Source organism: Parasteatoda tepidariorum, chromosome 1 (assembly GCF_043381705.1).
Source record: "Parasteatoda tepidariorum isolate YZ-2023 chromosome 1, CAS_Ptep_4.0, whole genome shotgun sequence".
NCBI classification, from domain to species: domain Eukaryota; kingdom Metazoa; phylum Arthropoda; class Arachnida; order Araneae; family Theridiidae; genus Parasteatoda; species Parasteatoda tepidariorum.
This window is the reverse complement of record NC_092204.1, coordinates 83,173,311-83,185,033: the sequence shown is the minus strand read 5'-3', so window position 1 is coordinate 83,185,033 and position 11,723 is coordinate 83,173,311. Positions and strand designations below refer to the sequence as shown.

The following is an 11,723-nucleotide window of genomic DNA, read 5'->3' as shown; positions in this document are numbered from 1 at the left end:
GTGTCAAAAAAAAAAAAAAAAAAAAAAAAAAAAAAAAAAAAAAAAAAANAAAAAAAAAAAAAATAATAAATAAATAAAAAAAATTTCACAGAAAAAACTTAATTTTCTTTCACGTCCAGTCACAGTATTATTGCACTTGAAATTTCAGATCCATTTTCATAATCATTAATATAAGGTCATTTAAAAAATAAACTTTATGGATGTATATTTAGAAGTATACGAACTTTCAGAAAGAATATCTCAATCTGGCAAAGAAAGAAGAGAAGGCTAAGAATACTTAATTCATTCAAGGAAAGCATTTAGGAAATGACCAAAAAATAATAATAATGGTAATTTTATTGTTTTTGTAACTTATCTGATTCATTTATTCAATTTTATTTTAACACATAGTTGCAAAAAATGAAAATCAATTTGATGTCTTAGAATATATCCAAAATGATGAAGTACCACTTACATTTTTTGTTCGATTTGTCACTGGTTTTCATCTTTTTATGCTCATTCTTTTCCTTATCATTGATTTGAGAACTGGAATCATTCCCATTCTTTCCATCATTAGGACCAGAACTATTTTGACTTTGGGCACGAGATCTGCGTTTTCCCAGAATCATGAATGGATTAGGTTCCATCGCTACAAAAAAAGGGAAATCATTAACACTTATAAAACAAAAGCTATTGAAAAAAAAGTTGGTTACTTGATATTTGATTGAAAAACAATGTTAAATAACGGTTATTCCTATCATACAATAATTATTTTAAGGATATGATTAGCATATAATTTAATACCAAATTAGTAGAATCCTGAGAGAAAACACGAGGACATTATTTGAATAGAGGTCCAACAACACTTTCACTACATTTCTACTTTATTTTAAAACTAGTACACTTTCAGAGAATTTCTGCTGTCAAACAAAGAGCAACAAATGGAAAATATTAAATAAGTTAAAATTTAAATTATGCAGACAGTAAAAGTGGTTGAATAAAATCTTTGAAAACAATTTTTGTTCATATTTCAATTTTGTCCAGGAATTAATTCTGCATTTTTTTTCAATTTTAAAATTAGCTCAAAAGAGATGCCAAATTTGCATTGTATTAGAATGTATAGAAAAAGCATTATTTACGAAATTGGCAAATTAAACTCCGAAATAATATGGGTAACAAGAATTACTGCAATACAGATTGTGGTGATCACTAAAAAATAAGATTGGCAATAACAATGAGCACAAACTTAACAAGACGCTCGTGCAATATTTCAGTTGGAATGGTTTGACAAGCAGAAGAAAATATGTTTTTTTTTACAGTCAGCAGCTCTATCTTTTGGCATACTTTGTAATTAATCATGAGGAAATTTTTTTTAAATTTCATTAGGCTGAAAGCAGTAAACCAAACTTTTGAACTTCTTTTTTTCGTTTTAAAATTGATGTTACAACTTATTAGTCATGTTTGGAACACCTAGTATTAATTAAATTAAAATGTTAGGCAATTCTATTGACCAAAATACTTACAGACGATTGGGAAGTCAGATGGAAGCATTCTAATATCATTTAAGGGAATACGACCTCTGTCACCATCATCAAACTCTACATATAACATATCTGGATCAGGCATAGGACTAGTTGCTAAAAGGGGATGAAAAAACAGATGAATATCAAAAATAACGTTTGAAAGATAAAACAATAGTACATTGGCAATAATACAATGCAAACCACCAAAAATAAAGAATTAGTTTACCTTTGGTTACAGTACCGGGATATAAACATCTATACTGCTGACTCCAGAAAGCACATATTCTAGACCCTTCTGGTAACTGCTGTTTATTAATGGGCTTTACTTCTAACACCTAGGCACATATAATATTACATTATCAAACAATATGCACATGGGGAGTTAAAGATAATTAGAATGAAAGAAATGTATATTTTTTATAGATATAGTCCAATTTTAAACTGAGTATGAAATTTTTTTTCAATTAATATCTTTAAAACATAGGTTTACTACTTTTTCTAGAATATAGTCATCATTTCATACTAAGCAATTTATTTATTCTAGTTGTATAACAATAATGTCTTTTAACAAAGAGATGTAAGGTAATGTACAGATGAATGCTGAACTTGTTAAAGAAAAGAACAATGTTAAAGAACAGAACAGTAAAATAAGCACTAAACATCCCAAGTTTTTTTTCCTACAGAAAATGTGGAATTGTACAAAAAATGTACTAATTGGTGATAAGAAATTGATGAATTCTGCTTAACTAAATTGTATATAATCAAATATCACTAATTTCTTCCAAAGAATGTAAAATTAAATTCGACTTTTAATTTAGTATTTTTCATTTTAATTTTTGATTTATTATCAATTTAATGAGTTAAAAATTCATAAACAAACTACGCAATAGCACAATCGCTATTTCCTAAACTGTCAATATGCTAAAAAATATTTTGTCAAGGCATTTGGATATAGTGAACCATTGTTTATACTGTATGGGTCTGTAGACAGTTCACGACAACACAGTTCAACTATACATTGAAAAGAGACTGGGATAAAAGCAAAGTTTTGAACTTAAGTTATTATATACTATAACAAAATGGAACTTACAGCAGCATTAAGAATTTCCTCTTTAGAGAACATATGAGGTCGTGCAGCTCTATCACCATCAATTAAAATTCCGTACCTAAAAACATTTTTTTTAAATTATAACACAAATGACAAAATAATGCATTTTTTAGAAATTTTCAAGATGTAGGATAATGATTATTAATCTATCGATACTAATAACATAATTTAGAACATTAATTATATTTTTCTTTTTAATTCTCAAAGTTTATAAAGTAATTACAGTCGGACCCCGATTTAACGAATTTCGCGATTTAACGAATTTTTTTTCAACCCCAGCAAAAACAGAGTCAAAAACCCCTAATTAACGAATAATTAACCTTGAATTAACAAATTATTTCAGCATCCGGAAAAAATATTTTTCATTAATTTTGATCAGAAAAATATTGTATTTTTTTGTAATTGGCAGATTCTAAAGGGAAAAAAATCTTTTCTGGGAGGAATAAAATAGAAAAAGTGCATATTCGTCTCAAATAAAAGAAAAGCCCGCAACAGGGAAAAACAAAATTCGTCATGGGTAGGTGGGTAGAGTCAATAAGACATATTACACTTGCAAGGTCATTTTCCGGGGGTTTGTCGTGTGGACTATGAGTCACACAGGAAATTCCTTTCTTATCTTAGATAGTCGTTTATAACTAGTAATTTTTAATAATACATATGCACAAAAAACAATTTTTTTTAACCCCAATTTTACGAATGACCCCGATTTAACGAATAAAATTTCCGGTCCCGATGAATTCGTTAAATCGGGGTCCGACTGTATTATCAACAGGGCTTCATACGTATGAATTTAATTAAATGATTAAGGAAAATAAAATTTAAAAAAAACTTAATTAAATGATTAAGGAAAACAAAATTTAAAAAAAACTTTTCTCCCATTAAAATTCAGTCAAAAAAATATTTTGACGGGAAATATTATATTTGCTAATAAAAACAAATGTTTTTGAAAATGAAGTATTACTAGTCAGCAATTATTTTCTAAAAATTTAGGTTTTTCTCAGATGAAAAATAAAATTTTTTTTCAATCCTTGTTTTAAAAAAAATGAGACATTTTTTTACCATGGAGATCAACTTACATATCAGAATCTTCACTCTTAGTAACATGTCCAGCATAAAAGAGACCTTCATCCAAGACAAGCAGACGGACATTTTCTTGCAGCTCTTCTGGCGTTAGAATGCAAGATTTAAGTTCAGGAAGTTGATTTTTAGGTGAGATTAAATCACTTAATGGAATGTCTTCACTTTGACCAGAACTGAAATCACTGTATTCACTGTCTGTTGATAATCTCTTTGGTCTTTCAGCTGTTGCAGCTAAAAGTTGACAAAGTATAACAAATATAACAATATATTTTAATAAATAATACAAAGTGACAGTCTTTATTCTCTGTACTTTGAAATGATATTATTAATATCATATAAATATAAAAAGCAAAACTCAATATTACCTTTTCCAGAAGATTGTTCAACAAATTTACTAAGAGGTACATTTTCGCTCATGCTTGATGCTCCATCACTGCAATCACTATCGGAAGAGGAATCCTCATCACTACTGCTAGTGGTGTCAACAAACTCACTTGATAAAGGTTTTTTGACCTATGAAAAATACATCATTAATATACATACATAAACTACATTCTCTTAACTAAAAGGAACCTAGTAGCAACTTCTAAAAATTCATTAACAAAAACTAGAAGTACAAAATTATAAACAAAATTCACGAAGCAATAAATCTATGGTGAATACGCACAAATCTTTTGAAAACTTTTCTGTCTTGTAACATTTGAAAAAAATTAGAACGAAATGAATCTGCGGTTATTTTAATAAAAGACTTTTAAAAAAACTAATAAATCTTTCAAAATCTTCTAAGCATAAAAGCAACTATCGCATTTAGCTTTAGTAATGTTTAATTTATCGAAATGTATTTGCCAAACTTAAGATTCTAACTGCTCAATTTCAAGAAAGTTAGTTGCTCTTATACAGCCCATTAAAACAGACAGCTTTAAAACAATTTTTATAAGAAATTACTGAGTCAATTTTTATAACAGAAAAACTAAAGAATTTATCGAAAATTGACTGCCATCATCAAAAATTCTACCACCAAAGATCTAAAATGATTTTATGTTGAAATTTGAACTATAACAGAGAAACAGTAAAAAAATTAAAAGTTTGTAAAGATCAGAGTGAAAAAGATTCAAGAAAAAGTTTTAACATCTTCTTACAGAAAATAAACTCATACTTACAGATCTGACAATAACTTTTGATTTCACTCTTTTACCATCATCATCATGAGATTTTGCAGTTTTTGAAGACTTTGTACCCTGCAAGAAAAAATAATAGTAATAAGAATAACTTAAAGTGTTCAAATGCATCAACTCTACAGTTATATATATATATATATATATATATATTCAATTTAATTTAGTTGTAGTCAGTTATTATGTACTAAAAAGATGGGCAAAATTTTAGGAAGTGATAGTACACACCCAAGCAAACAATTTTTATCAAAGAATGCATGGTCGAAAGCAAAACCTCTAGAGGGCGTTTAAGTTTATGTTCTTATATGAGGCAAAAACACCTAAAGAATGATGAAGTTAAGTTATAAAAGAAAATTTAATGGCAATAAGTGTTCAAAACAGTGGCCGGCAGCAGCTATGCACGCAGTACAACGGCGAAGAAAAGATAGACAAACATTCTGAAACAGACCAGGCATATCACGAGCTTTCCCTGCAGCGACCGAAAGCTTGGCGACCATGGAGCTAGGAGTAAGTCGCAACAGGAATGGAGCTTTCACCTTTGCATCAAACAACTTTCCAAATGCGCCAGCACCTTTGCGTTTTGTTTTCGACCATGCATTCTTTGAAAAAATTTTTTTGCTTGGGTGTATCACGTCCTAAAATTTTTCCCATATTTTTAGAATCACCCTGTATGTATATATATATATTCAATTGTAGTCTATTATGTTATTTTCATGTTGCTAACTAATTTAGTAAGTGATACTGTTACACAACTACTTGGTATATTAGTTTTTAATAGTTTAGTAAGCTTTTAATAATTAATCAATCTTCTAACCCATTATCTTATTAAACAATCAACACAATTTTACTGAAGTTTAAACAACTGAATAGTTCATAATAAAAATTAGAACCAACTTCGTAGCTGAAATGATGCTAAAACAAATCTTTTTTTTTTTTAAATATTCAGTGGAATGGAAAAAATTTACAAATGCTATTGGAAATACTGCCATGTTTAAATGTAATCTTTTGTAGTAATAAAATTTTCATAAATAATTACCTCTTTCTTTTCTTTTTGATTTTCAGTAGATAACCTATGAGAGGAATGTGTAATACTTTTTTTGCCACTTTTTTCGGTTGTAGGCTGATTGCTAGATTGTTGAGTTGCTGTTGATCGGGCGTCACTGAGAAATATACGCTCACTTCGGCGAACAAACCAAGCTTGTTCATCAAAAAATGGTGTTTTTGACTTGTCATTCTATGGAAATGAAAAAGAAATTTATACAATGGTTTAATGAATGTTTCTCTTAATATTGACACAAACAAAATATTTCAAAAATAGAAAATGTAGTATCTAGAGTTAAAAAATAATGGACGTTGAAAGGCAAGCAAATACATTGTGATCTAACCTTATCATAATCTTGATCCTGAGAAGTACTCTCATCCTTGCTAATGTTTCCTGAGCATTCAGAACTGTTTTCATCAGTATCTTTTTTGCCAATATTAGATCCACCTATGGAATTATAAATTTTATTTCATATAGCAGCATAATATAACCAAATATATCAAAATTATATATAATAGAAGTAAAATACATTTAAAGAACAAATACAATTTTTGACAATTTTAAAATATAATAGATCAAAAATCTTTTAACTGTTGAAAGTCAAGAACTCCCAATATTTGCATTGTAGTCATGTGAAAATGAGAATAGAATTTTCTTTGATAAAAGAAATTTAAATGTAAGTGGTGAAACAAGCATTAATTTGCAGTATTAAAAAGAAACAAAGTCACATTTTAGAAGCGACCTTAGATAAAATTTATGTAACTATTGTTGTTTGAATATTTAACTAGTTATAATTTTAGTTTTCAATTTTGTCACTGTTGTAACTCACTGGCGGTTCTGAACCATGTAGAGAGTTGTAATTTTTATTTGTATCTTCTCAAATGGTTGTGCACGCATGCGAAAAACCTCATTCCAATTTCTACCTACAAATGGTTCTATAGTAGGTATGAACAACCTGCGGCCCATGAGAGCTTCTAAACACATGGGGGGGGGGGGAATTGAAAAATACAAAATTTCGAATCGGACATTTGAGTAATCACTTTTCGATGCGCTCAATTTGTATAGTTTCAATTATAAGTTTAAGTTGTCTATCTATCATTTTTTCAACGGTTCTCGGTATAAAAGTTTGTATGATATTAATAATCCTAATATTTTAATACATTTCGATATGCAAATTTTGAATTTGAGTAATCACTTTCTGGCTTGCTTTATTTTTGCCTATTTTATCACAAATCCAAGGGATGATTTGAGAATTTTTTTTTTCATTTATAAACCCTATTTCCATGTGGTTTTAAAGATCCGGATGCATTTATTACGATTTGTAAATCGCACATTTAATTGATAATTTTTTAACAGGCTTTATTGGTGCCGATTTCATCGGAAATCTAAATTATTTTTTGGACTCAGGGTTAAAATACAACTTTTTACATGTGGAATCGTCTGTGGGTTAAATAAGATTATATTACATAAAAATAATAGTATTTTATATGAAATTGTAAAAGATCATCAAGTATGACAATTAATGATCATCATCGCCTGCATCTGATCTCAATTTTTAACAGTTGATAATGCTATTTTTGAATATTTTGAAAAATTAATAACCTCACAAAAATGACCTCTTCCCTAAAAATTGCAAGTACTAAACCTCAATCTTTTTCAAATGATAGACTTCATTTTTTTTCCTCTTATCTATAAATTTTGAAAAATGAAGGAAAAGAAACTCCTGTCATTGTAGTTACTTTTTTGGCATTCTTGAACACATATCAAAAAATTGACGAACCAAAAAAAGGTCTGGAATTCTATAAGAATTTCATGCTTGATAAATTGTAATGTTAAGCATAATAACAATAAATAGCTACGTAATTGAATAATTTAAGTATAAAAATATCACAACTAATTCCCAAAACTTTAAATTATATTTTAAAAGTTACGTTTTAAAAGTTTTAGTTTAATAACAGTTCACCCTTGGTAACATATTCAAACAATAATAGGTCTATAAAATAGTTATAAGATTTATAATTAATAAATGCAAATACAGAATGTTAGTTATTAATTTTTGATTATAGTTATTTTTAATGATTCTTAATGAATAAATTTAAATTATATTAGTATCATATTTTTAATACAATAGAAACATACTTGAATAGTCAGAATGTGAAGATCCATTTGATTCTCCAGATAATGATGAGAGTGAATCTTGATTTCCATTGCCGTTAGTTTCGCCATCTAAAATGAGTGATACAATCAAAATGAGAAATTCTACTCATAAAAACAAAAATTACAATCTTATAGTTATCTAAAGCAGTTTCAACACAAAAAATAATAATTCAGATGATTTATCTTTTTCATTTTCAAGTAAAAGCACGTAAAATACCCACTAGACATTAATAAATATTTAATAACAAAATATTTAAGAAATATTTTTAACCTTATTAAAAACCATTTTTCAAAAAAAAAAACTTTTAATATAAATTTATAATCTTAAATTTTGAGAATACTTTCATCAAATAAATTTTTTTAAAAGGAAATATATATGTTTTTGCAACAAATATCGCACATTATAGATGCAGATATTTCCAGAAGAGATATTTTCTAAGAAAAATAAATAATTTCTTCACTGATCGTTAAATAAAAATAAAAAGTACATTTAAAAATTATAACAATTTTTTCTGTTTCAGGAATAAAATAATTGTTTTTATCTTTAAATTATTTTCCCTTCAGAGACATCTGCAATTGCCATTGCACTTGATATTTTTTAGAAATTCTATGGAATTTTCCTCAAAACATTAAAGCAATAAAAATATGTGATTCGTGGTTTTGAACCAATAATTTAAAACTACAGATTTTTTTTAAAATTTAATTTTATAATAGTTTAAACTGATGAAAAGCAATTTGGATGATGCTAAAAAAATTTAAGATGAGAATTGCATAAAAATAAAGATATTTCTCAAAACTCTAAAAACAGACCAATGTATACATATTATTATTTAACTATCTTTCAGAAACTGCTGATTGCATAACTGTATTGAAAAATTTTTGTCAGAAAAAATTAAAAGAGTATCTAAAATACTACACTTTCTATCTCAAATTCTGATAGTGTATTTAATATGTATCGAAAGACACTGTTGAACATAGTAAAAATCCGACGTTTGTGAAAATTAAATAAAGAGGATTAAAAGCATATTTAGAATTTTCCCACCCCGTCTCTACCCCTAATTTTGACAATTGAGTTCAATTGAAAGGAGAAAACCTCTTAAAGTAAAGAATTAAAAAAAATTATCAATATGGTGTTTATAAAATTTTGACAACATATAACTCAAACAAAAATAACAGATTTCACAAATTGAATAAATTAATTTAAAAAAGATACGTACTTTCAATGCAATTTCCTTTCACTTGACCCTATAATAATAATAAATTGTATTAAATAAAATTAAAATAATAATAAATAAAGATAAAAGAAGAAAAAAAACATTTAATTTTACATACCATACTGTGCCTTGATTCTGATTTCATATCAATTTTCAACTTCTTTGAAAGTGATTTACTCAACACTGTAGTGTCAGCTGACCTTTTATTTTTTTGCCAAGACTTAGTCGTATTGTTCTTAGAACCATGGTTATTCTCACCACACACAGATGCCTGTTTTGCACTGAAGTTAGGTTTCTTACCATTCATACTTTCAGTTGGCATTTTCTCACAGTCAGAGGAATTAACAGAGTAATCTAATTCATCATCACTACTTCTGAAATAGAAAGAAGGTGCTTAAAAATTTAAATCTGAATATGTTCAAGTCATAAAATTATTTTAAACCATAAATGAATTTTTTATTGATTTAGCATTGTGATCGTAATAAACTAAAAAAAGGAAGAAAAAAAAAAAGCAGACTTTTGTACAATTTATAAATCTTATTAAATTACCAAATAATTTTTGAGATTTGTCCAGATTTGAAACATTCATAGATATGAAACAAAGATTGCAAGTTCTTTAAATTTTATACTTTATGTTTATGCTCTAAATAAATTTAGAAAGCGAAGGAAGAATCAACAAGAGATTGTTCAGTTGTCATATACTTTGTATTTAAGAGAAATAGTAAAAAACTTTTACATTCATTTTCCATCACCTAAGTTGACTTTCAACGATTTGATAAACTATACATTTACAAGCATACTCTTAAATAACATGTAGCATCATGTAGCTTTTAACAAAAATATATTCAATTATACATTCAATAATGCAATGTACAATATATATTGACTTATGTACTTACTCTTTTTCTTTTTTATTCCTCAATATTTCTAATTCCTTTTGCTTCTGTCTATATTTCTTTTGCAATTCCGCAAGTCGCACTCTCATATCCATTTCAGTTGCTTCACTATGATCAGGTGATGAAGAACAAGAAGAAAATGGTGATGCATAAGAATTATTTTGGTCTTTGGTGAATGAATCTTCCATTTTACACTCTTTTTCTTCTTTAAATGCATAACAGTCCACTGTTTCTCTTACAGACCCACTGGATTTATTCTCGTCAAGATTTAACGCTTCCTCGAAAAACCTCTGCTCAGCCAGAGCACATAACAGACCCAATCCATCAGTACAAGTTGTATCAATCGTCTTGAAGTTGGATGAATAAGATTTTTCAGGAAGAATTGAATTCATTTCTTTTTTGGGAGCAACAGGAAGTATGCACTCAGAATGCTCAAGCACATTATTAGAGGAAGATATTCCATCTTTATGTGCATTTTGCTCTGCATCAGCATCGTTTTGACTTTGCTCCCTAGAAGCAAACTCTTCAATACTATCCACCAACAGATTGAGTCCGTGATGATCAATGAAATCCATAACAGGTTTACTTTCAACAGGAAGAGAAGGAGCTAGTTCAGTTTCTGATGTGACAATTTCCAGACTTGGGTCAATGTCATCCTTGACGTCAGCGTTTTTTGTTTCAAGAGATTCTTCAGTGGTGTCATGCACTGGAGTGATCCTCATGGCTTCAGATGGTTCACTTTTTGGAGAGTTAAGAGAAAGACTTGATTCCTGCTCAGCTTGTTCCATGGAAACATCTTCCAGTTCAGTAACTGATTTTGGACTTCCTGAGGGCACTGATTCAGTCTGATTAGCTGAATCAGACATTTCAACTCTTGTTTCCACTAGTTTCTCTAACTCAACCTTCTTTTCCTCATCTTCTTCTTCTTCTGAGTTTGTCTGACAATCCATGTCAACCTGAATTGCAGTTGTCACAGACTGGCTTTGGCAGGATGTTTGCAGTTCTGTTGATTCACAGCAAGCAACGCTATCACACTCATTATCACTTTCTTCATCTTCAGTGACTGAGGCCTGGACTGCACAGGTGTTAGGTGGAGGAGAAGGAGTTGCACAATGGAGTGGCGAAGTCCCTTGGGATCGACGTCCTGATTCAGTTTGAATCGAAGCAGCTGTTTGAGTATGGGCAAGATGCATCACAGTTGAAGATTGTAAAACATATGAGAAGCTAGAAGGATCACATTGAGTAGGAAAAGTGGCGAAAGCGTACGTCTGCCCAGTTGCCAGAGGTACACTTGGCACTTGCCCACTAATTTCTTCAACTTTGTCTTCTGTTTTTGTTTGTGTATTTACAGAAATATCGCAAGAGGTAATATTGCAACTGCTGTCAATTGCTTCACTAGTTTTCAGAGTTTCAGTCTGTAAAAAAATAGTAATAATAAAAATAAATGAAATTTATTTGGCTTAAAGCACAAGTTGCAAGTCAGCAATCTTTAACCCTATGAGTATCCGACTTAAAGCATTTTCATTGCGTAACAGATGTTTTTAGAAAT

The 11,723-nt window shown here is 28.8% G+C and overlaps 1 protein-coding gene across 6 annotated transcripts in view; it reads right to left on the bottom strand.

Annotated features, from left to right (window-relative positions):
- Positions 1-11,723, bottom strand: part of LOC107444455 (BAH and coiled-coil domain-containing protein 1) — a 168,058-nt gene that overhangs the window by 16,538 nt on the left and 139,797 nt on the right. For all 6 annotated transcript variants that reach the window (XM_043039086.2, XM_016058592.3, XM_043039087.2 and 3 more), the window contains 13 exons: positions 10,178-11,589; positions 9,397-9,652; positions 9,282-9,309; positions 8,047-8,133; positions 6,251-6,354; positions 5,902-6,099; positions 4,851-4,928; positions 4,056-4,203; positions 3,687-3,921; positions 2,593-2,668; positions 1,729-1,837; positions 1,503-1,616; positions 455-628 (listed from right to left, as the gene is read on the bottom strand). In XM_043039086.2, coding sequence (XP_042895020.1) covers positions 455-628; positions 1,503-1,616; positions 1,729-1,837; positions 2,593-2,668; positions 3,687-3,921; positions 4,056-4,203; positions 4,851-4,928; positions 5,902-6,099; positions 6,251-6,354; positions 8,047-8,133; positions 9,282-9,309; positions 9,397-9,652; positions 10,178-11,589 — 3,019 coding nt within the window. The remainder of the gene's footprint in view (positions 1-454; positions 629-1,502; positions 1,617-1,728; positions 1,838-2,592; positions 2,669-3,686; positions 3,922-4,055; positions 4,204-4,850; positions 4,929-5,901; positions 6,100-6,250; positions 6,355-8,046; positions 8,134-9,281; positions 9,310-9,396; positions 9,653-10,177; positions 11,590-11,723) is intronic.